At 42.7% G+C, this 26,580-nt stretch overlaps 2 protein-coding genes across 3 annotated transcripts in view; one reads left to right on the forward strand and one right to left on the reverse strand.

Annotated features, from left to right (window-relative positions):
• Positions 1 to 21,714, reverse strand: part of mars1 (methionyl-tRNA synthetase 1) — a 31,726-nt gene extending 10,012 nt beyond the window's left edge. For both annotated transcript variants that reach the window (XM_083771255.1, XM_083771254.1), the window contains exons 1-15: positions 21,490 to 21,714; positions 18,007 to 18,097; positions 17,303 to 17,381; positions 16,712 to 16,843; positions 15,924 to 15,996; positions 15,132 to 15,316; positions 12,990 to 13,096; positions 10,579 to 10,695; positions 9,811 to 10,014; positions 8,963 to 9,164; positions 7,842 to 7,916; positions 6,806 to 6,976; positions 3,750 to 3,845; positions 1,079 to 1,196; positions 153 to 366 (exon numbers count right to left, since the gene is read on the reverse strand). In XM_083771255.1, the coding sequence (XP_083627381.1) occupies positions 153 to 366; positions 1,079 to 1,196; positions 3,750 to 3,845; positions 6,806 to 6,976; positions 7,842 to 7,916; positions 8,963 to 9,164; positions 9,811 to 10,014; positions 10,579 to 10,695; positions 12,990 to 13,096; positions 15,132 to 15,316; positions 15,924 to 15,996; positions 16,712 to 16,843; positions 17,303 to 17,381; positions 18,007 to 18,097; positions 21,490 to 21,592 (1,967 nt within the window). In that variant the 5' untranslated portion in view covers positions 21,593 to 21,714. The remainder of the gene's footprint in view (positions 1 to 152; positions 367 to 1,078; positions 1,197 to 3,749; positions 3,846 to 6,805; positions 6,977 to 7,841; positions 7,917 to 8,962; positions 9,165 to 9,810; positions 10,015 to 10,578; positions 10,696 to 12,989; positions 13,097 to 15,131; positions 15,317 to 15,923; positions 15,997 to 16,711; positions 16,844 to 17,302; positions 17,382 to 18,006; positions 18,098 to 21,489) is intronic.
• A 703-nt stretch (positions 21,715 to 22,417) lies between these two features.
• arhgap9 (Rho GTPase activating protein 9) overlaps positions 22,418 to 26,580 on the forward strand; it is a 68,801-nt gene continuing 64,638 nt past the window's right edge. Inside the window, exon 1 of the mRNA XM_083770860.1 lies at positions 22,418 to 22,437. The gene's annotated coding sequence lies outside the window, so the exon portion shown is untranslated. The remainder of the gene's footprint in view (positions 22,438 to 26,580) is intronic.

Here is a 26,580-nt window from a genome sequence, read left to right on the forward strand (position 1 = left end):
TCCAGTAGTTAAGGTGCATATCACATACAATATAGGCTCTGATGTACCCTGACAGCGAGTCGTTCCCAAACCCGGGCAGAACGTTGCTGCGTGTCACTCCCCGACACTCCGGTCAGTCTAAACTATTCCCCAAAAAAAAGATAATTCCCAACCTGTTGATGAAGTTTCCCAGGTTATTAAGCAGCTCAGAGTTGTTCTTGGTCGCCATGTCTGCCCAGGAGAAGGCGGAGTCCTGGCTCTCTGGACGCACGTACAGCAGGTAGAAGCGCCACACGTCTGAGGGGATGCCCGTTTCCTTCGCCATGTCTCCGAACACGCCCACGCCACGGCTCTTAGAGAACTTGGTATCCTCGTAGTTCAGATACTCTGGGAGGAGGATATGGGATGAAACGTTTACAGCGCAAAGAAACAACTGTACTTGGACTTACATTTTTTCTTGTCTACACAAAAATAGCCTATTTTTACAAGCTTGTAGATTGGCTAACATTAACCCCTGAATATGGATGGCTGGGGTCAAGTGGTTAAAAGCCAGTGAATATTAGGCTACATTTCTTGGATTTTTTTAGAGCGAACCACAGAATATTTTCAAATGTTTGTCACAATGAGTCCAAATCTGTACACGCCAATAATACTGTGGCATGTGCAGCCAGTGAACACCTATCACAATGATCAAATAACTAATCCTTGAGGGAAGCTTGTTAGTCCAAAACCATTGCTTCTTTTTTATCATCGATTTAAAAAACGATTTAAAAACATGTGAAAAAGCTGTTTCTGCCCGACAGCAACAAAATCAAACAATCCCTAGATATAAGTTAACCTTCTTTTTTCTCGCACACCAGACAGTCAAAATCCGGTAGAATGAAGCCAGGTGGGTTACCATCTTTTTATAGAAGTGTCTATTTGTACGTCTCTAAATGTTTTGATGAATTGAACAAGGTGGACCCTCTTGTAAACAAGTGTAATGCTTAATTGGATCGTCCACTCACAGTTAACATTCTTTGTATTGAGTGTGTGTGCTTGAAATGTAGTACTGTAATTCTGCAAACTGTTAATAAATATTTCAATCAATCAAACAAACCAGTGGCGACGAGGTGGTTGACCAGGGTGTAGTTGTCCTGAGCGCCCAGCAGGGAGCATGGGAACACCACGCTGTGGAACGGCACATTGTCTTTGGCCATGAAGTTGTACAGCTCCACCTGGTGGCCACAGGGAGACACAGTCGCATGGTGAGGATGACATCATATTAGATCATGGTGAGATCATCCAGTTCAAAGGGGACTTATCTGCGCTCTCCAAACCCCCCTATCTAGCTTTCCCTCTATCTGCGCTGTGTATATAGGCCAATGCACGCTTGCTATCTGTACTTCTGACACACACACACACACACACACACACACACACACACACACACACACACACACACACACACACACACACACACACCATTGAGCCCAGATTACAGGAGTCGTGGGGCTTTAACGAGACAGCAAAGAGAGAGAGATGAGATGACTCAGTGTGTGAAGTACAGTTTGGTTGAGAGAACAAATGCTTGAAGAGATCTTTCTATTTTATTTATGGGGCTTAAGTGCTTTGTGACTTTGCACTCTCATAATATCCATGCATGTGGAAAGCTTGGATCTGTTAAATGTTAAGACTAAACAATCGGCCGTAACCCTCCGAACATTACCGTCTTTCTGCCTATAGTCCTGTTTCAAAGTTTGTTAACCGCTTACGCCCTAGGGGCTACGGCACACACTTCATTGTATGATTAATAGCAGAAATACTGATCTACAAGTTCATAATGCCTCGTGATGCAACGGGTTGAATTTGTAGATCTGCTACTTGAGCTATAAAATATTTAAAATAAACGCCTATGACAGGTTGAAAATGGTGAAACAAGTGTTTCATAAATATTAGCACATACTGGCATCATATTGTCATAGCCTTCGAAACATTGTCTACATTTGTGTTACAAGGGCAGCTAATCTAAGAGACAATCTTGTGAAATCCGACCTTCCCAAAAGAGCAACCCACTTGTCATATCTACTCAGTGGTAACTTCCTCTGTCACAATTGTATAAATGTCATGTCACTCTTTAACCCATTTTGGGCGGGAACCCCTTTTGGTGTTTCTCCCACGAACCTGTGTTGCCTTGTTTTATATTTGTATAATTTGAATAGAGGACCAGACCTCTTAAAAGTGTGGTGTGGTCGGCTGAGTTTTTAAGCTATTAGCACCTCTGCACTTTAACACAATTATTGTATTTTATTGGTAAATGTATAAGTATTAGCTCTTTTAGTGCTTTGGTGTTTTTAGCTGGTGTCCCTACAACCTACATTTAGTGGGCATAAAATAAAGAGAATCGCAAACCTTCTGAGCTGAGATGAAACAGACTGAACAGCAGCAGCAACAGATGGAACATACAATTATTGAAGAACCCTCTGAATCATATCCCTTTGGGTTATTGGAACATTGTCACTTGTAAACGCAACTCTTTTGCAAGTTGTTTTTACTGGCAACCAAGAGGCAAAATGCTACACAGTGCACCTTTTAAAATAATCAGAACACAAGAAACTGGGGTTCGAGCTTCACCAGCGCAGAGTATTTTAGCCTGGTATCTCTGGTGTGTTCCAGAGCCCCTGTCGAAGTCTCAGCTGAATCATTCAGGTTCTCCTCGACCTCACGGCGTCCGGGCACAGTCTTAAGTTCATACATTAATAATAAATAGCTATTTCATTGGAGAAATGTCCATGTTTTGCTTTTTCTCAGTAAATCTTTGGCGAGTCAGCGCCAAGATAATAATATTCTATATAATGAGATGAGCACATTGATTCCTCACTATTTCACATAATCTATATCTATCCACAATGCAATTCCCAGTAGTAATTTGGTCAAAGGAACGGTTTCCGAGATCTGGAAAAACACGAATGTCTGTGTCTGATTGTCCGTGGAGGACGCAACTGAAACTTTGAGTGTTTTAGGGGGTGCGAGCACCAGCTTCCCTGATTGGCCAACCCGACCAGCTGGCTTTAATTATTGGTTGAACTTTGCGTTGCTTCGTCAATATAAATATCAATAATATGCGTTTCTGACTAGATATCTCTATATTTAGTCAATTGGTCATATGTTAGTGGCTACTGCGCATCAGGAATGTATTGCATAAATGGGTGGGACATGCATGAATTCCCAACTTCCATAATTTCTGAGTAGGTCAATGCCCTTTCTAGTCCGTCTATGAATCTTCATGCTCAAATATGGAGATGCTTGAAGTCAACCCTCATAGATGACTGACATATTATACTGGCACCACAGAACTGAACTGATAATTGTACAATATATTAGTTATTTGATAAGAGTACGGCTTGCAGTGGATTATCCCTTACACAATATATTGGAGAATTGTACTATGCTGCGTTTTTTTTTTTTTTTCCCGGTGCCAACCACTTCAACATGTGGCTTTGTGTGTGTATGTCTTACCCCCATAAAAAAGTAAAGAGACAAAAATAGATCTAGAATGTTCATACAACACCTCACAAGCTTGTAGATCTGCTATCTTTGCAAATGCTTGAATATGCCTATAATGACATTCCCAAAATTGGAATGCAAGGGTGAATGTGGTTACAATATTAAACGTATTGTAAGTGGAAAATATCCAGTTCTATTCTGCTAAGCCCGGTGTGCTTGGCTGGCTCGTTAACAGTAACACTGCTATTGCTTGGGCTGAAGGAGTGAATATACGGTTACTGTACCTGCTGTGGATTCTTCCACCACTTCTCCCATTGGTCTGTGTAGTTGGCGGTGATGGACAGGTAGCCAATGGGGGCATCAAACCACACGTAGAACACCTGCAGAGGCAAGAGCACAATCAGGACGTGGTGCGGGCTGACTGCTGTCTACTACTGCATGGAGTATTAATGTTCCTCCATATCTTTGTATGGCAATATATTACTTATAGATCAATGGAATTGTGTTTGCAATTCCGTATGCTATAATTCTGGAAATAAGCCATGGCACCAAAAAATACAATAGCTTAAAGATGGAGTGCCGTGATTTTTTTCCACACTTAAACATGATCATCAGGTGTATTTAGGTGTATATGAGGTATAATTTTTTCAAAAAAGTGTACAGTATTTGTTAAAATGATGCTTTTATGTGGACACACCCACCAGTTCATTAGGTATGCGTGAGTTTAACCATAGCACCACCCACCTAATCCAGTCCCTCCACCTCCTCCTTTAAGACCACCCACTTGTCCTAGTCCCTCCCCCTCCTTATAAAAGGACAGCCCATGGCTCTGCCCTTTTGTTTACAAAATGGCAAATTGGTGTCTGTAATGTAACAAAAACTCATGTTTTTGTGAATGTTAGAAGTGAACACTTCCCAAATTTCTGAGATATCGTATAGGCACCAATGTGCACTTATACTGCCACCATCCATTTATAGGCATAATAATACCACGCATCCATACCAGATCAGATCAGATCTGTTTTTTCTGATTTTTTATAATCATTTATTTATTTCCTCCAATTATATTGACCCTATTGTCGCAATCAGCTCAGCTCATCATCCAATTCGATCATAGTTTAACAGCAGAAACAATTAGTTTGATAGATAATTTAGCCTACAATATATTGTAGGCTATTGATTTCCTCCAGCTAAGCACCCTGGCATTAAAACTGTCCTTTATCTGACTGCATTGAGTTTCAGCAAAAGTCGCCAGATTTAAAGAAACAAGCGGCCAGGTCCACAAAAATAGGTCACAGACATTGCTGTGAATATTTATGAAAACGTTTCAACAACACCAATCCTTTTAACAACATATTAATCTGAGGGTCCTTCACATGAACCATTGGTCAAGTCAACCACATCTCCCCTGAAAGTTACTTATATGAAAACAAGCCCAAGTCGCTTGTAATAGCCAGACATGGCAACATGACTTTCAGCGCGACACAACATACTTCTAATTCTTGACTTTACAGCCTCGTATAAGTATTAGGACCTACATACATATTGACTACAACAGCCAACAAGAATGCACACTGTGACATTACACTCTGTATCAAAGCCCGACCACTGTGATTATAAAAGAAACAACCTACTCCTTGAGAAGAGCATGAGCAACTATACAGCAGAGCAGGTAGGCTATAAGACTGGTTTTCCTTGATTAATCCTGAGGACCCGACGTGAACATTTACTTGCTTCCAATCTAACGAAAAACAGTCTGCTCTGCTGTGAACTGGTAATGTGTGAAATGACTGTTAGACACAGAGCAGCAAAAGCAAACTGGCTGTGTTCAGTTCACACGTGTGTATGTGGCAGGCAGCTCCGCCCACAGAGGTTGTCGTATTTAAAAAATATGTATAGAGGGGGAGGTGCGTGTGTGCGTGCAATATTTTTACGTCACACTATCCGTGTTTACTTCATTGGCCCGTTTGACCGTCAAGGGTTCAGCCTCCAGGAAGAAACCCTAAATACAAAGTTATTACACCATTGGACATAAAAACGACTCCAGGGTGTCTAATGAAGTACTGTCACCCCATAGACACATGAAAAGCTGGAAAAATACAAAAATTGTGGCACTCCATCTTTAAAAAATAATTGGTTTGTTTTTGTACGGGTTTGCGTTTGTCCAATCTGGGAATCCATCGGCAAAAAAAAGGAAAAAACAGCACAGGGGTGCCTATGTTACAATAATGTATACACGCTCTGAATGCCCCTGCCGACAGATTCAGTGGCACAGCTCGAAATGTGCTTTTGAGAGATTGGCGTTTGTCAGAGTCAGAAGGTTTTATTTGTCACTCCTCATACAAATACAAGAAGCGAAATTGTGTGCGGTCCAAAAAGTGCTGTACTACAACAACAATGACGGTAGTATTTACTGATAAAATGTTTTGTCATTGGGTCAATATCAAATGACACAAAAGTGTGTCGGACAATGTTTACTTAAGTGAGAACAAGATTGGTTTAATCCACCTCACCACCTAGAAGAAAATCTGCAGGGTATTTGTTCTGTTTAATCCCATGAACCCTGTCACGTGTTTCTTTTTTCTGGGCATGTCATGATAACCAAACATTCCACCAATATAGCAGATCTACAAGCTCACAGTGCATTGCAACGACACACTGTGAGCTTGTAGATCGGCCATATTCAGCAAAGAGATTTGCTGTAGAGGGAATAAACAGGGGGACCTACAGTATTATGGACCCCTGTGGACACCGGGCAACTAACGTTTTTACTTCCATTGACGTGATTCACGTGATAAATTCTAATGTCGATTCCTTTGTGTGAACGTGATTGACATGATACGTTTTGATTCAGAACGGTCTCGCTAATATCTAGCGTAAAGCAGCATTCCTGTCGCTAGGCAACGCTCAGTGTATTTGCCTGGCCAAGAGGGCTGCTGCGTAGACTGCTGTAATAGCCGTGATGTTTCGCCAGCGTTATTCTCGGAATTGAGGCTCAGAGTGAGGTGATTGAACAGAACGCTAATGTTAGAGGTTCAATACAAAATCGGCGCTACCTTGCAGTTACAATATTAACGCTTCTGAAGACTTTCAAAGTTTTGCTAGACAGATTAGTTATAGGCCATTTTTCTTCCAGAAGGTTTTCCGAAATAAAAGACCTGTCAACCGGGCGGCAGTAAAGGGACTAGCGCCGGAGTCTTTGCCGGCAGTCAAAGTGTTCTAATAATACTCAGAAGCCTTTATTTACCATACATGTTAGGAATTTACTGTAGGGTGAAAGAGGGGCGGGTTGTTGTGGCTGGCACCACTTGTATAGTTACAGTATGTGGTCATTACAGACCTTCCCTTCAAAGTCAGGGTGAGGTACTGGTGTTCCCCACTTCAGGTCTCTGGTGATGCAGCGCGGCTTCAGTCCGTCCCTCAGCCAGGAGCGGGTGATTTGTTTGGCGTTGGATGTCCAGTCTCCTGTACTGGTCGACTTGTCCAGCCACTCCTCCAACTGGTTCTCCAACTGTGAAGGGGAGAGGTAATGGTGAACGTTGACTGACACCGAGTGACAGGGAGGGAGTGCGACATAGTGTGAGAGAGAGACAAGAGTAGCGGGTTCCAGTGCCCAAATAAACTCCTATTGCTTATATTGCTTTTGTTGCTATGTATGTGGATGTGTGCCAGTAAGGTTATTGTTAGTTGTAATGTCTAATGTCAAAAATCTATTTCCATGTGATATTTTGAACATAGCTGAAAATGGGTTGCATTACTGAGGATCTGAGGAGCTAAACTGACCAAATCAGCTCAAAGAAACGTTGCCTTTTATGGAGTAAGTGGAACCATTACGGTATGGCTTTCCCGCTGAGAACTACATGATAGCTAGACAAATACGCTAGGACACTTTAGACCTGAGGACGATTCTAAAAACACCTTCTTAATCCCAACAGTAAAAAAACATGTAGCTTTATAGCTAAATCGAAATTAACATAGATGCTTTCTTAAGTTATTTTATACACAAAGCCATTCAACATGCTTTACAAAGGCATTTAAAGACATAAGCATAAGCATTAACAGACAGATAAAAAAGTAACTTTGGCACTTTACATGGGTTCAGTGGCAGCCTTGGACACCTGGCCTAAGCCTTGTTTCACACTGCACTTATCCCAGAGATTGTGCAGCCCTATGCTAAATGCCCCGTTTGTCCTTAACTGACTTGCGTCACACAAGCCCTTTCAAAACCAGCCTTCGGTACTGGAACAGCAGGTTTAACAATATAATTTCAACACTGTATTAACAGTGTGGGAAAAGGTACTAAATAACCACTGGTTCCTGACCATAAGCACAGGGTGAGGACGACTCCAGACACGGTGAAAAGCTTATAAGTGTACCTTGGGCAGGTCCAGGAACAGGTGCTTGGAGGTTTGGATGACGGGAGTCTGCCGGCAGACTTTACACTGGGGATCCTGGAGGGGACAAGCAGGGTCAACAATGTTAAGAGGTCACTAAGATCAAGGCTAGTCTGTGATGTCATAATGGACTGATGCATTTATATAGTGCCTATTATTCAAGGAACTTTACAATGTGTTTTACGTTAATCCGTTTGCACACCCATTCATACGAAATCAACCGATAATTCCCAGTAGGTTTCTTATTACGCCGATCTTATCCAGCCGATCGGACCTACTGCATGTAGTCTGGAGCCTACTGGCTGTGATTGGCGTTGATGACACGTTAACCGATCTTATCGGTCTACTCAGGTCTACTGGACATGCTGGGAGCCTACTGAAAATGACAAGCCTCCTCATACCCTCCCCTAAACTTAACCGCAAGCATGTCGCAGCGCGGTCCTAATATTAACGCATGTTCGCCAACCTTAATCCTGTCATTGTTTTTATCAGTCGGCAGAGCATGCACATACTCGTCAAAAACAATCGTACTGATCCTAAGTGATCACTGCGGTCTTGTCTATTGATAACAGTCGAATCAGGTGTTCATACACAGATGGCGGAGGAATGCAAGGCATCATGATAAACTATTTATGATATGTTGAATTGAATGGATTACACACTGTAAGACCACAATGGAAACAAGTTCCCAGGATTTTTTTGTGTTATCCTTTTAGCCTTAATGTCTGACTGTACCTCATGTTCTGTAGTATTCAATCAATCAAAGAAAATCACACCTGTGTGAACTGTGGCTGCCACATGACATCACTACTTAAAGCAAACTTGGCTGTCAGTGTCAAATGACAGTATGAGTGGGGTCCTATTCTTTAGGGGCACTAGCCCCTCCTATGTCCAGCTTTTGGTGTAGTATGTGCACAAACTTTGTCCTACACAAACATTACATTCCCATTGACAATGAATGGACAATTTTACGTCATCGTATCTATTTTACGTCCTGATGATGTACGATGATAAGAGAAAACCTCACTTCACACAGGTGTGATTTCTTTTCATGACTAAAAGTCCTCATTTCATGACTAAGCCCCTCGAAAACCCATGCTCACCCTGAGCTCTACAGCGTTGATGAGCCGGCCACACTTGTCACACTGGTCCCCGCGGGCCTCTGCGTAGCTACAGTGGGGACAGACCCCCTCCACAAAGCGGTCGGCCAGGAAGCGCTGGCAGCTCTCACAGCGTAGCTGCTCCACCGTGTCCTCCACCAGGAACCCTCGCTTGTGGAGCCGCCAGAAAATGTCCTGGGCTATCCTTAACGGGAAGAAACACCAGAGGAACTAAAACAGAGTGGGAGTTAACTGACCTCGGTTTCAATGGAATGTGCCCAAGGCGGCATTACAAATGTTTAAATGCCGGCGCAAAATAAAGCATTGAACCAAGTTTCTCGCCGAGGGAGCGAGGACTGTGAACATGATGGCGTTTTGTGTTTTCTTGAGTACACAGGGGATAAGAGGTTTCTTCTAACGGCACAAACAAGTTATATAAATCCTCAGCTGAATATTAAAGGGAAAACAAAAGAAGAATGTGAACAGAGTTCTACAATTGTGTTTGGAAAAAAGAAAAGAAAAAATAAGTACTTTGCAATCTTATGCTTTTCATGCTGTACATATAGTACAGACCCTAGTCTATATACTGTACTGTAATAACAGATTAAAGTATTTAATCTTTATTGTAAAGGCTGCCTTGAATCACCTTATATTTGATTTGAGAATCTACTAGCATGAACTCACTGATTAGCTTTGAAACAAAGAACGTACAGCTTTCCACACCCATGAGCTTGTGTAAAAAAAAACTCTATCTCGTCTCATCTATCCAAGTCTGTTTTTGGTGATCTGGAATTCCCCCGACACCCGACAAAGGGGGCCACCTACTCGCTCGCTCCGTTTCCATCACTTACTTTGTCTGCTGCTCTGTGGTGGTTCTGCCAAAGAAATCAAAGTCGATCTGGAACCACTTGTAGATGTTGGCGTGGACGGCGTGGTATTTATCACAGATCTGCTGCGGTGTCAGGTTCTCCTCTCTGGCCTTGTTCTCCGTGGCCGTGCCATACTCGTCCGTACCGCACACAAACAGCAGGTTCCAGCCTCGCAGACGACCGTACCTGGGAGAGGACAGGATGAGTTGTAGAGAGAGGGGGAGATTGAGTTATAAAAAAAAGAGTTCTGAAAGAAATTACAAAAGGGTAAAAGGTATAGACATCCATAAAGCACATCATACTGTACCTGTAGTAGAGGAGACAGAAAGACAAAATTGCAGAGGAGGAAAGGTGCTCGAGAGTCATGCATAGAACATGAGAAAGACTAGAGAGTGATGTTTGGTAGTTGGAGACGACATTTAGAGGAGCTAATATTTAACCCTACCCACAAAGATTTCCCTCCCTGCCCAGCTTCCCTCAGCCAAACATAGCCAACTGTTGTGCTTGTAGAGAATATCAGTGGTTCCCAAACATTTTAGCCTGTGACCCAAAAGAGAGATTAGATGTTTGCCCCAAACTAGTGAAAATAGCAGATCTACAAGGAACCACTGGTACAGATTCTCGGCAAGCCTGAAGCACCCGTGTGGTTTTGAACCCTAGTCTAGAATCCGTATTTTAGTCCTGCGCCACCCAAGCCCCATTACAGACAAAAGTGAACAACCAAGATAACAAAGAGATTTCAACTCCTACCTGGCGAAGACGTCAGAACTCAGGACACAGCCAATGATGTTACCCAGATGGGGGACGTTGTTGACATATGGCAAAGCACTCGTCAGCAGGATGTTACGCTTACCCTCCTGAGGCAAGCTGACGACAAGGAAGAACACAAATGCAATTTACTCTGTCCCATCTGACCAGTTTTCATCCCTTACCAATTATACGATACTGTAACCACGACATCTGTATCTGTCACGTCGAATAAATTCCTCTTACATCATGCAGAAATGTTGAGCGTCAACATGTTGGAACTTGATCAAACATAAGAAGTTGATTTTCTTGATTAAAATTGTCATGTAGTTCTTGAAACTGTACAAACCGACTTTGAATGGGTTCAAAAGGTCCTGTGGTAATGACAAGTTTCATCAAATAAAAGTAGCCTACTAAAGTGGAAGGTTTTCATGCATCTCTTAGATTAATTATCTTTTATTAGAGTCTAACTTTATTAGAAGTGAACTCAGTTCACTTGAACGCACCCAGGGTGCCGGCCCGAAAGCGGTTGAGAAATGACAGAGTTACCGTGTGGGGGTCCCTCTACTGTACCCTGTACTGTCACTGTACTGTACTGGCACACCCGAAATCACCATATACAGTTAATATGTGCGTGTGTGTTTGTGTGTGTGTTAGGTTGCACACAGGTGGTGATTTTGTGCTCAGACGCACCCACCCAGGCACCCACACACATAGCTCCGTAAGGGAGTGGTTGCACCACTCAACAAAGGCGGCTTGCATGCTGTGGTTTGCTATACTAAACAGAAATTTGCATGCACAAGGGCTGCCAAAGTAGGCTATCTTTTGTTGTTTTTCTTGTTTGTTTTTTTCTTGCTCTAAACTGACTGGGCCACGGCCCACGTAGCCCAATGGACCCTATACGCCGGTGCTTTAGACTAATTTATAATAATACTCTGTCGTACGACCATGTTGCTCGCTGAAAATAACAGATTGTCAGCTGAAAATCAGTCAAGATCCAGTGCTTAGGGGGCACGGTGGCACAGTTGGTAGTGCTGTCGCCTCACAGCTAGAAGGTCCTGGGTTCGATTCCCGCTCGGGGCGCTGTGGGTGCTGGCGGCGTGTTTCCTCCTCCGCGTCATCAGTGCCCATACCCGAAGGCGGGGTTGGCGAAAGGGCCTTTCTGTGTGGAGTTTGCATGTTCTCCCCGTGTCCCCTAGGGTAGATACCCTCACAAAAACATGCAGTAATCCTGGTCTCTAAACTGCCTCCCCCTGGCCAGCCGGGGCGCCTGATGGAGGGGAAAGGAACTGGTTGGAATAACGTGTTCCTTCCACGCGCTACATCCAACCAGGGAAACTCCCCCCTGTCAGGTGTAAAGGAGCAACTTGGACACTCAAGCATGAAGGAAGCATGAGTTAAGTCTGTTGCTCTCCCCAGGTTGGCGGAGGGTGTGTAGAGCCCAGGATCACATTAGATGATTGACACAGGGGTGAAAAATGGGTTACAAAATCGTGGGATAAAAAATATAAAAAAAAAAAAAGATCCAGTGCTTAATTAAAGCCGGAGCTTGGCTCCTGAACCTCACTCCTGCACTCCGGTACCTACAGTATAGATGCGCTCTGCTACCTGTAGAAGGCGTACCGCCATCCCAAACGTCTGTATTTAACCCATTCTGACCTGAGATCAGATTCTAAAAATGTCTTTTACATCATGACAGTTTTCTGAAAAAGCTATATAGATATTTCAAAACAAGCTCGTAGCCAACTTAACTGCAAATGTTATATATGCATACTATATTGTGTTTGTGTTCTTACGGCCAGCTCGGGCCCCTGTGCAAACTTCTGCTGAAAATGTTATGTCTACTCCATTGTGTTCTGACGGTCGACCCGCCGACCCGTCAGTGGTCGTTTGTTGTGTTAAATGTAGGTAAAAAAGACCTAAATAAAGACACACATGTGCGCATGGATGTGCGCGTAAACCGTGCTCCGGCACCTAATAATTGACAAATTAAGTACAGTCAAGATCCCTTTATTAGTACCAATGGGTAAATTTGACAGTTATAACTTCATTAAAAACAAGACATCATCAAAATACTAATGTTATGCCCTGAGACCCCCTGAAACCCTCCCAACTTCCCAAGTTGGTGCATCATACTGTAGAATGATGATCATAGACAGGTCTCCAAGTAATATCGTAGTACTATTACTTAGTTAGTAGTTTGTATGTCATTTTTGATACTACTATCAAACTACTAACTAAGTAATTCCCCCCATACAACAATGTATAAATTAGGATTTCGTTAGTGGTTAGGGCCACATGTAAAGTCATGTAAAGTGTCCATCAACAGCCACGTGTCTTGCCAAAGTGTCTTTGAGGGAACGCATGCATGCATGGAGCCTAAAAACTGCTAATGTGAGATAGTGGATACTTACATGGGGTGTTTTCTCTCCGTGCTCACTGAGCAGCTGTCCAGTCCTTGACCCCATGTGACGGCAGCTGACTCCATCTCCTCCTCGGTGAACTGACGTTCTCCCTCACCCTGCAGCCACAGAACAAAATGGAAATGACCTGCTACTCTCCAAAAGTAAAGGTTTAACTTCAGTCACTGTGTCCTAGAAACTCCTGTGACATCATCATATTGCATATTGTTTGAAGTGAGGAGTGCATACATCATCATACAGTACATCACATTCCGTGCTCAGCCAATCAAATCATCACAAAAGTAATTCCGGCCAGTCACTTTTTGGCGTCTTCACTTTTCTGCCCTCACTTTTATCTTCAATATGTACTTTGCTCAGCCAACCACAAGCCAATGTTTGTGTTCACACAAACCCGGAAAGCTGGGCATAGGGAGGAGCTAGCGCCCCTCAATAAAAAGAAAACCAGCAGTGAGGTTCCAATATAAATCTCGGACTTCATGTGTCGTCTATGACATATTAATGACACATACGACTACAAATTTGGGTCACGTCCCAACAAGTGCCGTTGACTTCCATTATGAAATGAAGGTTCAATAATTCAAAAAGTATAAAAAATAAAATAGAAATATAGTGGAGCTGCTCTGGTCTACTGGGAGTTGTACAAGACATTTCGAGATTAAATCAGGACACACACATCTAAAAAAATCAATTTGACATAAGAACGAAAATACATCATATGGATGCAACTGGGACGTATCCTCAGTGATGTATCCTAAAGTCATCAGGGTTTCGGGTCTCGCTAACATCATACCCCTCACTCAGGTGACCCAGCCGGGGTGATCAAGTCCCGACTTACGTCCCAGTAGCTACCCTCGATCAGACCCACTAGGAAAAGACTAGGGCCACACAATCCGTTGGAACCACTCCGGAACTACTATGCCGGGACTGAGAGGTACAATTCTGGCATGTGGAGGGACTAGGCTCTGTGGGTTGCCTCCTGTCCGGGCCCCTCCTACGTCTCACCAGGTCCACTCCTGGTGGACCAGCGAGGAGTACAGCGAAGGACCTGTGCGTTGCACCAGACTCCCAGCACCAGACACTTCATTCAGGAGTGGTGGATTCTTGAGCCGCAATGGTTCTGCAGGCTCCACCTGGGCAACGGTAGCACTGCAGGCTCCACTTGCGGCTCGAATGACCCTCCTAAAGGCCTCACGGAGGATGCAGGCTGGGGCGCTAACCCATACTGCCCCTGGGGTGCCGTCTACATTCCGGCTGTCACCCGTCTCTCCGGTGGTCACCAGACTATAACTGGTTGTCACATAATCTATTCCTATGAGTCTACATACAGTATATTACATATTGCACTTGCAGGAACACAATAATTCATTTTGTCAAGTCAAATGCCAACACTTTGCCTGGTTGTCAGAACACTTAAAACTCACATATCCAAAACAACCTCAAAGTCAAAACTTTCTTTAGAAGAGCTTCAATGGGTCTCAAAGGTAACAAACTGTATTTGACCTGTTCACCTGTTTGAACACCTGTTCAAATCCTCTAACAGTTTTAACAAATGTTAGTCAAATACAGTTTTAACTGTTTTAACAAATGTGACCCACTGAAGCCCTTTAAAAGAAAAGTTAGATAAAATAGCTGTTAAGAGTCGAACAGCTCCACAAGTGGTACAACAGACTGATGGAGAAATACTGATGTAATCCTCCTTATACAGTATACTGTTCTATAGCCTAACAGAGGTTTAATTTACAATCCACAGAGCCAGGTTAATTCTCACCCTGAGACTGAATCTACTTTACAAAGGAGACCGGTAAGCTGTAATGAGTAACTCTGGCCTCACTTTGAACGCTGTTAACTTTTAGTTGTGCAAAAAAACAGTAGGATTTGAAAACAAACTTACAGTACAGTTTGTTTTTCTCCGATGCAGTAGGGATATGAGATACAGGAGAAAGAGTAGCAAGGGCCCGGGGTACATAAGAGAGCATACTCCAGGTATGATGTGGAGTCTTGGTATGTGTTCTACTCTCCAGGCTTACCCAAACTATAGTTGTGCTGCTGTACCTCAGTGGGGCTGCTGCTGTGTGTCTGGGGGTCTCTGCTCTACTCTCCAGGCATACCCAAACTATAGTTGTGCTGCTGTACCTCAGTGGGGCTGCTGCTGTGTTTCTGGGGGTCTCTGCGCTGGCTGCAGTGTGGGGCAGGCTGCCTCTGCATGAAGCCCTTCAGTGCCTCAAGGCCATTTCCCTGCAGCGCCTTCTGAGCTGCAGTCTGACAGGCCTGCAGACCGGCCACACGGTCAAACCATGTACGCAGTGCCTTGTGTTCGCCTTGGATAAAAGAGGAAAGGGAAAAGAAAAGTAGAAGAATAAAGAGAAGTGAGGTCAAACACGTGTCAAAATTCAAGCTTAGATCATGGATGAGCAATAAAATAAAGTTAAAATAGTCAACTTTATCTATGAAGTGCTTTTAAATATAGGGTTACAACGTGCTTTAGAATAACGAGATAAAATACTGCCATAAGGATCTGTCTAGTAAAACAAAATCTAATTGTAATACAAACAAAAACAAAGGACATGTGGGAGATTAAAAGACTCAATAAAGACCTTGGGCGGTAGTCCGGGTCTGGCAGTGTGGCTGGATGATAACCGTAAGGTTGCCAGTTCAAACCCGGGCTCCCCCAGAGTTAGTGTCGAAGTGTCCTTGAGCAAGACACTGAAACCCTAATTGCTCCTGTCCTGATGTGCTAGTTGGTGCCTTGCATGGTTCCACCGCCATTCGTGTTTGAATGTGCGTGTGAATGGGTGAATGTGCATTCACAATCTATGTAAAGCACCTTGGATAAAGGCGCTATATAAATTTAACTTACTTTAACTTACATTTAACTTACTTTACATAAAAGCTATTAGCCCAGACATTAATATTAGCAGCATTCACCTGTTAGGGTGGAATCAGACATAACAGGGTGCAGTGATGCCCACAGAACGATATCGGCCACAGAAACAGCTTCCTGAAAACAGAAGACAACTGCATTAGATTTTATATGCATTTTATACACAACTGACGGCACACAATTCTGAATCCAAAAAGACTGAATAAGACCCAGGCTATTTTTCTGTGTGGATTCAGAATCCAGAATGACGTCAAGCTTTGGTCTGACATCAAACATAGCATAAAGAACTTGAACTACTGTATATAGTGTGTGTGTGCGTGACGCGTGTGGGTACACATCATCTACACTACAGTATACAAGACCAGTTAAAAGTGTTGCATCAGGGTCCTGAATATGGCGTAACTGAACTTTACCATCCCCCATCTCCAAGCAGAAACATACATACTGTACGCACACACACACACACACGCACGCACGCACGCACGCACACACACACACACACACACACACACACACACACACACACCAGTGCCATCAGGGATCTCCTCCCCTACCTCGTGAACAACTTAAGATGCGGTACCAGCTTAGCAGAAAGCAAAAAGCAGGGGGAAACATTGCCAGAGGGGCCCTGCACAGCACAGAGGGGAAGCTTAGTTCAATCGATGTTTCCAATAATGCATGAACTCTAGACTTGCTAATATATAACACATACATTTGTGTGAGTGAGTAGGCGTATGAGCGTGTTCAGTACTTCCTAAAATGTTATTCATTGTAGGTCAACAGGGTGTGTGTGTGTGTGTGTGTGTGTGTGTGTGTGTGTGTGTGTACGTACAGCAGTTAGGTATGGTGTGGTGGTCTTCCTCAGGCTTTGGTCCAGGTAGCTGAGGGGTCCCTGGAGGCACCTGGATGCCTCTGCTCGTTTACCCTGCAGCACAGCCATGTGGAGGGCCTCCATAAGCGCCGGCTACACAAATGAAACATTTAAACCTAAAACATTAAGCACTTTCAACCCAGTCAAATTATATTGACAATTTCCATATTTTCAAAATTGTGAAAATAGCAGATCTTCAAGCTCACAACACGTATGACAATGTATGTATGGAGCCTAAGTGGTTAAAATGTTATACTTTAGCTATTGAAAAATAGCAGATCTACAAGCTCATAGCGCGCCACCGAGTGGTGCACTACGAGCTTGTAGGTCTGCTATTTTTGAAAAATCTTAAAAACGTGGCACAAATCTTTGAATATATATTCTTTCAGTGCGAACGTTGTTTTAATTTCGACGTCAGGCCTAAATGGGTTAAGAGAGAACTGCTTCAGATCAGGCAATGACAAAGTACATCTTAAACTCCTCTTTTGCGACCTATAGCAATGCTATCACTGTATAATACGTTTTCTTATCTTGATCAAAACAAAATCTTACCTGAAGCTCCGTGGCTTCCCATTCAAGCCATTGAAGGCACTGGTCACTGGATAGCTGTCCACTCACTTCAAACAGGTACCTGAGGTGTTACAGTGGGATCAAAAATAAATAGATAATCTCCCTATGTGGCGGAAAATTAAACGATAATGACGATGATGATTTTCATTAGTCAGAATCAGATACAATCCATTCAGCAATCAGCATGACTTCGTTTATAATGTGCTGCACACCAAATGTACAGACCTGAGCGAGGCATCTCCTAGTACGTTAATTTGAGACCTAAATGTGATGGTGCAATTAAAACACCAAAGGATAATAAGAATGTTTACAGTTGCACTCTAGCCTTACTTTCTTTTCCTGTGCTGGTATTGTTTTAGAGAGAGAACCATGACGCTGGGGTGGCTAAAACCTATTTTGGGGGCACGAAAACGTCCTTATGTAGGAAACACTTTGCCTCTGCGACATACAGTAAGTATAGTAAGGTATAGACCAGTAAGTGAGTGAAGTAAACTAGATACGTATAGATTTTATTCATAAGAACATATTCATTATTGTATTCATGTTAATTAGGATCTAATCAAACAAGCCTATGACCAAGTTGATAGTAATACTTATGGTTAAACCCAAGCCAAAATGCCAAACTGGCATCTGCAACGTAAGTAAGTAAGTACAGCAGTTAGTAAGAAGCACTACAGGTTACTGACTCGCAGATTGCGTTAGCACTGAAAAGGTGCAGTCCACTGGGCAGAAGCATGGCTGGCAGGGCTGGACGGCTGAGGAATGGCACCACTCGCTCTGGAAGAAAAGAAAAAACAATGATACCATTAGACTTCATACTTCGTCTGACTGAACTGCAAAATACAGGCCAGTTGTTGTATTTTTCCTTTTACCACTTTCACCCTGGTGTCCCTATTTTGGGCACTGATGAAGATTATTATTATTTTTTTTAAATGGGCTCAAGTAGCTCATGGGAAAAGCACAGTAAGTTTTTCACTGTTACTTAATATAACCACATAACCCGTCCCTTTATACCTTGTTTACTGGAATCCCCAATGGTCTACTCTACACTGTACTTGGTCCCTTCCTTTTTAGGAAATAGGGATGGGACGATAATAGTTATCAATTATCGTGATAAAAAAGCTCACAATAATCGTATTGCGGAGACTTTAATCGTAAAATAGTCCTCTCCGTCATATACACTATATAACCCTCCATACTCGAGTAAACCCTCCATACTCGATAAAACGCTGTAAAAAAGAGAGCACATTTAGTACGCTCTTATTTCACACGCGTTGCAACTTGCAACGCATTGTGAGCTTGTAGATCAGCTGTTTCTCTTTAGATCGTCCTCAGATGAGCCCTCCATCGTCGCTTCCAGTCGTCCCGGTTCTCCATAAATCTGGGTCTGGGCCAGTTCGTTGGTGCTTTGTGCTCCTGCATCTTTCTTGAGTACATCCATACTGTGTATGGTAATGTCAGATGTCCTCGTGACCGGTGCCCGTCTAGTTTTCTGGCTGGCAGCTCTTGGTGTCTTTGGCAGTGTCCAGAGCCATATAGCTGAGAGTTACACCATTGAGGTGTCAGAAAACAGCGCTCGAGCACATTGTTTTCAACGAGGGCAGCCCAAATATCAGCAATTTTAGGCATGTGTGCAAGATGCCAACTGTTTTAAAGTATTGCACAGTAAGATTACGATATAAGTCGCTGATGATCGCTCACTTCATATTTTGAACGAGAGGCATGTTGAAGTCAGAAATGAAGAACTTAGTATATCCATCTGGTCAAAACCACGGAGAGCTCCTTAGATTACACGCGTCGAGCCTTTCTTTGAACGGTAAACAGGGAAGTGAACGACAACGTGCATGCGCAAAAGAGCAAGGAGTATGGTGCAGAAGGAGGCACCATATCTTGTTTGATATCAACCCGTTGGTTGGATTAGTGATGAATTGACATTGCAACACGTCGTACGGTCTAAATTGGTTAAAGCTGGGCTGTTGCCTGAGTCCAGTGCATTCTCCCAACTTCCGTTCCAGGACTCGTTACTCTTCGCCTAGCACTTCGCCAATAGAAGTCTATGTAGAAGAGCCGCCATTGGACTGGCCCCATGAAGTGAACGGAGTTGTCGTAACTCTGTCGTATTTAAATGGCTCTGGCAGTGTCCTGCTTGTCTCATTCTGCTGGATAGTGGCTACTATTTTCTGGCTCACCCTTGGCATTCCATCATACAGATTCTTGTTGGTATTTGTGCACTCTCTCTTACTGATGTTAAGTACGGCATGCAGCATTCTGGTGTAGCACCCATCTAGAGACTTCTGCAGGGTTGACTTCAGGGTTCAGCATTCACTGCCGTATAGGAGAACAGATTCTACCGTTGCATATATGAAGCTGAGTTTGGTTTGACGGGGGATGTTGGAGTTCCATACATTGGCCATGCCGTTCAGGGCCCTCCATGCATGTGCCTTCCTCACTTTAAGACCTTGCTCTGTTGAGCTGACCCATGAGCCCAGGTACTTTAAGTCCTTGACTTCAGCAGTGCCTCCTGTTGTTGTCAGGGGTGGATGCTCCGATGGGATGTTAATTATAGGTAATAACTTCAGTTTTCTAAGACATTCAGCCGGAGGCCAACCTTGGCACACTCTGACTACCCTCTGTTCAAGAGCTCCTGAGCTTGTTCCACGTGGTCGGAGAGCAGGCTGATGTCGTCTGTGTAGTCCAGGTCTGTCAGGACTACTGTAGGCCAGGGTGTCGTCTCGACCTCCTTGGTGTTAGGATAAGACCAAGATCCTGCTCTCGTCCACTGATGGCCTTCCTCAATGCGTAGTCCGGGACTATGACAAAGAGGAAGGGGGCTAGGGTGTCCTCTAGCAATACCCCATCCATAATAATAATAATAATGGTGACATGTAATTTATATCGTCCCATCCCTACTACCAAATCTTTTCTGTGAAAACAGCCGATTTACAAGCTAGCTCACAGTCACAATACAGCTTTTTTATCATTATTACGTGCCCAGAATATGTACACTAGGGGGTTCATGCATGCGTGCGTGCATGCGTTTAGTCTCCCTATTGATGCAGTGTGGCCACAGTAGACCAGATGGTGATTGTAGTCATTACTGGTTATCTGTGTATGTGCGATCCAGCTCTTTAAGGAGAGACACAGCTGGGCTTCGGACTCTTCTGTGTGTTAAGACACAATCAGACTTAACCAGATGAGGCCCAAAGCAGTCTTAGAGCACAGGGACATAATCATGTTGCTAGGGCCAAATTACTCGACTTCGCAGTTGACTTTCCACCAGGTCAAAGATCATGGGAAAAAGACGTCACTAAGTAGTTGGGAGAGTAGTTCTATAATCTGTATTGTAGAGAGGAATGGGCTGTCCTCACCAAGCACTATAAACAACTGTAATAATACAGTTATTATTTTAATCGCTCTTACACAAGTGGATAGCAGATTCCAAATCACTGAATGATATAGTTAGTGGACAGCTGGGAGCAAGTTAAATGTTTTGGTTAAAACAACAAACATTTTAACGTTAAAAGCACTATATATATTCTTATAGTGCTCCCGACTCCATTATAAATGTGTCTGCACTGTCTGCTTATAACTTTATGTCATCACTTGTTGATCTGTATGTATCCTTTGTAGACACCTGTTACTGAACTAACACTATAGCAATGAGTACTACCAGAATATTGAACTATTTAACACTTGCTTTAACAAAACAATATCAATATCCATACCCTAACGGGGCCATGATTTAAAAGGTATTTAACACATGCAAGGGGTGGGTTATGCATAGACAGTGAATATCTGTTCTTTCCCATACATACCTTTGTGCCATTTACACAGGCAGACATAACATGTACAGTATGCTCGTACCCTAGCTAGAAGACCATAAACAAAAGGCTGCTGAAAACAAATCCTTTAGAACAAGACAAAGAGTGCAGCGATGGGTTAGAGATGGATAGAGGCTTTTCTGGACATTTCTCAAGTGCAGTTGCCAGCTGTCAACTCATAACCTGTCATTCATTTATGTCAAGCAAACTAGATAATGTTGACAGTATCGATTGCCTAAAACAACCGATCTACAAGCTGACAGGTCGGTTGTAAGACCGATAAAATAGCTTGTAGATCGGTTATTTTCGCCAAGCACCTATATAGGCAAAAGCCAGCCACGTTCTTACCTTCAGGGTTGACATGCTGAACATCACATGTAACTCCTGTCAGTTGGAGCGTCGCTAACGGCTTCAGGCAATGTGGATTGCCCTCACTAACGAACAGTTTCATCTGTTCCGCTATATTGAACCGGTGTATGAGAATAAGGGTTGGCTTAAAATGTGCGTGCAGTATATATGCTTTAAAATGGACAAAACTGACCAGCAGCACCACCACTCGCAAGTTTGCCCGGCGTGCTGTTGTTTCCACTTTCCTTGCGCTGACGCAAGCTTTGGTCAATCGACTACAAACGGCCATGGTTGTAGTTTTGTGACAGCGCACGTGCCGTCCCGTGCAACAGTAGCTGCCAATAGAACAAACTACAATACCCATGAGCTCGAGCGTCTCCGGCAAGATTATGGCGGTGCCCTTGTTAGAGTTCACGTCGTGCCGCTCCGGGGCGGGATCAACTGCTATAGATATCTTTCGGGGTTAATTTAGCGACAAATTGAGTGCACCCTGGAACTTAATCTGGTACCCATATCCAGATATGGGGATGCCCATCAACCATCCATATATGTAGAAGTAACAGTAAAATAGATTTCTGTTTCTTAATTTCTCTCTCTCTCTCTCTCTCTCTCTCTCTCTCTCTCTCTCTCTCTCTCTCTCTCTCTCTCTCTCTCTCTCTCTCCAGTAGAATATCAAAATAATATTTAATTTAATTAATGTGTTTCTCTTTCTCAGCAGATCCACAGCAGCAGCAGACTCAGTCTCAGAGCATATCTATTTGCTGTTAAACATTACAGGTCAGCAAGAAATGCATTAATGTGATAATAACCAACTGGCCAATCACAGCGCCACCATACCTCCAGGCAATGGGATCCAGACTCGTCACTCCGGGCGCTTGGAACTGAGCTGTCATCACCGCTTGTCTTCTGTTCTGTCTGATGACCCGCTCGCGCGCTGCACGTTGAAAGGTGAGATTGCTGTTGAATTATTTATTTTCTTCAAGTTATACGGTATATACGCTTTAGATTTTAGGTTATATTTTACAAAGTAGTGAAACAAATGTCACTATGTCATCGACTATAAGTTGTTCTAATTTGAATGTAATTGTGACCTGCTGTCATACTTTATAGCCAGGTCCATGAGAGAGTTCTGTATTAAACATGTTTATGTTGTGACGTTCGTTGCATGTAAAATCATTAGATTTGATGCATGTCTCCCACATTGACAAATTATTTTCTTCTGTTTTAAAATGAACTATTTTGCAACTTCCATCATACATCCATGGAACATTTATGGGACTTTATTTGCATGAGAGAAGTTGAAAAATCATATTCATATTCATTGCCGCCTTTAATTGAACAAAACCGTAGGCTATTTCCCTATTAATACTGGTTATTTCTCAAGCCTCTCAGATACAGGCTTGTTGTGGTAGGCAGAGAAAATAATACCCGACCAAAATTCGAATGAAACATTTAACAACACACATATTATAGTATTAGTATACAATGAAGGGCTATTTAATATCATTTAAAAAAGAAAAGAAAAATACAAAACGATGTGGCAAAAACACTGTTCTCTCAAACTTCAAAGTCGTTCTCACCTCAGCAACTTCCTGTAAGAAACTTTCTTCTGCTTGTTGACAACTTCTGTATGTCAGTGTGGGTTTGAATGACTGCTTTGAAATTCATCACCAAAGTTTCTCTCATCTCTGTTTCAATGTAGTGTGATATGAACTGTTAATGTTTTACTGCCCTAAGTGCCCTTCATTGTGAGTTGATACATTTGCATGTTTCATGATGCATGCTTTAACTGAGTTATCCTTGCAGCCATGTGTGAACTACTAACTGAACTGTATGGGCTAACATCACAAGGGAGTGATGGAAATAGTTTGACGCACTGCATTTTTTACAGTTTCATAATCTTTCTTAAGTCGATGCAAAGCTGGAGATATCACCCCCTGTTTCTTTATCCTGTGTGCTGTGGAAGAATTGTTCCTTTGATGGTTTGTAGAATGCCATTGTTCTTACAGTATGGGCTCAGAACATCCTGATTTGTAATGGTGTTGTGTAACAGTCAGTGTGTGCTATTCACCTGTTAGTTTACCACTGATGTCTGATGATGGCCTTACTGTTATCTGAAAAGAAAGTTACCATGGGCACTTCAAAGTAGACTACCCATACTGGAGCAGAAGCACTCAAGTGGGTCTGCACGTTTTATTAATTTGCAGTTACCTCTGCAAATTAATAAAGTCACAGTCTCCTGCAAATTAATAAAACATTTCTTTGATATCATATAGTTCTATGCTGTTGAGCACAGAGCGAGCACTTCTATTCACAATGTGGCTGAAGCGCGTTGGACTTCTCTTTGTGACCTTAAATGTTCTTTACTTGAATCGGTAGGGTGAGTAGACCACCATGACCTGTAAAGGGTCAATCTTAATTCCTGTTAACACTTAACTTTGTTGTCTGAATCCCAGAGGGGTTAGCGCTGATGCCTATAGTTCGTCCCTGCCTTTTTATCTACACCAAACATCTTGTACCGAAAACACTCACAATCTTGTAGATCGATTTCCACAGAATGCCCCACCACCACCTACAGTATTATGACATGTCCAGGATAGGGCTAGGGTTCATTTGAGTACTGCCTTGGGGGGGGGGGGGGGGGGGTCATCCGTTTATCTGTAGGCCTACTTCTCATCCATGCTGTAACTTCACTCCTGAATATAAAGCCTTGGTTACAACAGTTCTGTGTGAAACACCAACAACCTATTTTTTCTTTAGTTGGATTTGCTGTCTGAACAAATTCAGCGGAGAGAATTGTATTTATTTAATAATTCCACATCACTGCACTCACCCACAACTGACTATGCTGCCTTGGCAGATTATTCTCTAGTGATGGTTGCAATTTTGCTGATTAAAAGGGCCTTGTACCATGCACAGTATTAGCAGCGTGGTTACACGTTGGCTTAGCACTGTTTTGGGTTTAGTGTCAAGGAGAGATTGAGAGATTGGAGTACTCCACTACTGGATTTGTATGCTGTGTGTATGAGAAGGATTAGGCTGTTCCTTTTACTCTGGGATATTTTGGCAAACTGTGTGTGTGTGTGTGTGTGTGTGTGTGTGTGTGTGTGTGTGTGTGTGTGTGTGTGTGTGTGTGTGTGTGTGTGTGTGTGTGTGTGTGTGTGTGTGTGTGTGTGTGTGTGCGCGCGTGCGTGCGCGCGTGTGACTGTGTGTGTGTGTGTGTGTGTGTGTGTGTGTGTTTGTGTGTGGAGTGCACACGTGTGCAATGCATGTGTACAAAAATGTGTTTGTTTGGACACGTTTGAAGCAGTGGCCTTCTTTGGAAGCAAAAGGAATGTTCTATCTCTAGTCTAAAAGTTTCATACAGTCATCTGTCTTAATATAATTTTGTTACAGTACTCGTCTTTATCTATAGCAGCGTCTAAAGGTCAATACATGTGTGTTCCTTCACTAAAACACTGTGCTTTACATGGAACAATGTCATTTTCCGCACAGATCCTCTGCTCCAGATGTTTGCAGTGATAGGTTAGTTTGTGTGCAGTCTGCCCATCACGGGTGGTGGTGGTGACGTAGCTGAATGATGTCGACATGACGCGGTGGCATGACCTGTAGTTGCTTGATCCTTAAATCAATCAATCGAACCTAAGCTGCTGACTTTAGTTTTGTCTCCACCCACTAGCAGGGTAGTTGTGGCTCCATCGTTGCAATACTGCTCTGTTTCTTCCTGTACTGTTTTTGAACAAGAACCTGCCATGTTATTCTCTTAAAGGACCACTTAAGAAAAGAGCCTAAGCCTGCTAATGGCAGGCATTAAAAAATGGAAGCCATCGTTCTTACGATAATAAAAACGAAATATTGTTTAATCCTGTTTAAAAAAAAATTGTGTGGTTTCTGAACTGCATGCCACAGCCCTCCTATGAGACAGACATTATTTTTTGTATTTTTTCATGACCAATGGACTATTTTATCATTACCAATGGTAATTAATTTGACCATGGACCAATTATAGGCTGTCATTTTGAATAATGAAAAACAAACTGTCTATATTTTAGTGAATTGGCATTTACTTTGAAACAAAGCATTACAATCATATATGAACTGGAAATTACATTTTAATTTCCTGACAAATCATAGCTAATATTATGTGTAAACGAGCTATTTATGTGTAAATAACATTTTAAACAAATAAATGAATCCATCTCTTTGTGTGCACATGCATATATACGCACGTTCCATCGGTAGTGCTGTATTAGCAGTATCACTTTGACTGCACAGGCTGAGGGCTGACAGTGGGTCTTTGACTTGCGTGATAGCTTCTGACAGCTCACTCTCATCCCTGGTGGATCAATGGGGCTCACAGAGCTCTTCATCAGCAAACATCAATGTACTGAAAGTAACTAAGTACATTTACTGTGTGTACTTATAGGTAATTTTTTTAGGTATTTGTACTTTGTACATTTCCAATTTCCAATACTTTTACTTCTGCTCCACTACATCTCGGAGGCAAATGTTGTACTTTTACTACACTACATTTACTTGAAAACATTAGTTACCGATTACTTTAATATTTTATTATTACAAAACATGCATAAATCACTTCAGCCCTATATACAAGCTCTTCAAGCTCACAATGTGTTGCGATGCGAATGCATTGTGAGCTTGTAGATGTGCTATTTTCGAAATAATTTAATACACTTGAGTACTTTTTCCACCACTGCTGAGCTCCCTTTTGGGCCATGAGCAGCACTATAGCTAGCTAGCCAACCTTCCCTTCCAGCCAGCATATTATGTTGGCACTTTGTCATGTTTTTTCTTTCTTTTTTGTGGTTTTGTTTTTCCATGGCATTTTAATAATCATAATGGTTCTTTTCGATGAGCTATGTAAATGTACAGTACATGATTGAAGTGATTCTGTGGTAAGAGCCATTCAAACACGCAGTACAATTTCATCTAATATTCATGATTAGGGAAACTGAGGCTGCCTAACTAACCGCGGCAGGTGTCACGTTGTCCTTGAACCTAATATTCAAGTTAAAATAAGATACTTTACCTAAGACGTATGAAATAGTGTAGTCTATTTCATACATTTTA

Source organism: Protomyctophum parallelum (assembly GCF_964188405.1).
Source record: "Protomyctophum parallelum genome assembly, chromosome: 8".
NCBI classification, from domain to species: domain Eukaryota; kingdom Metazoa; phylum Chordata; class Actinopteri; order Myctophiformes; family Myctophidae; genus Protomyctophum; species Protomyctophum parallelum.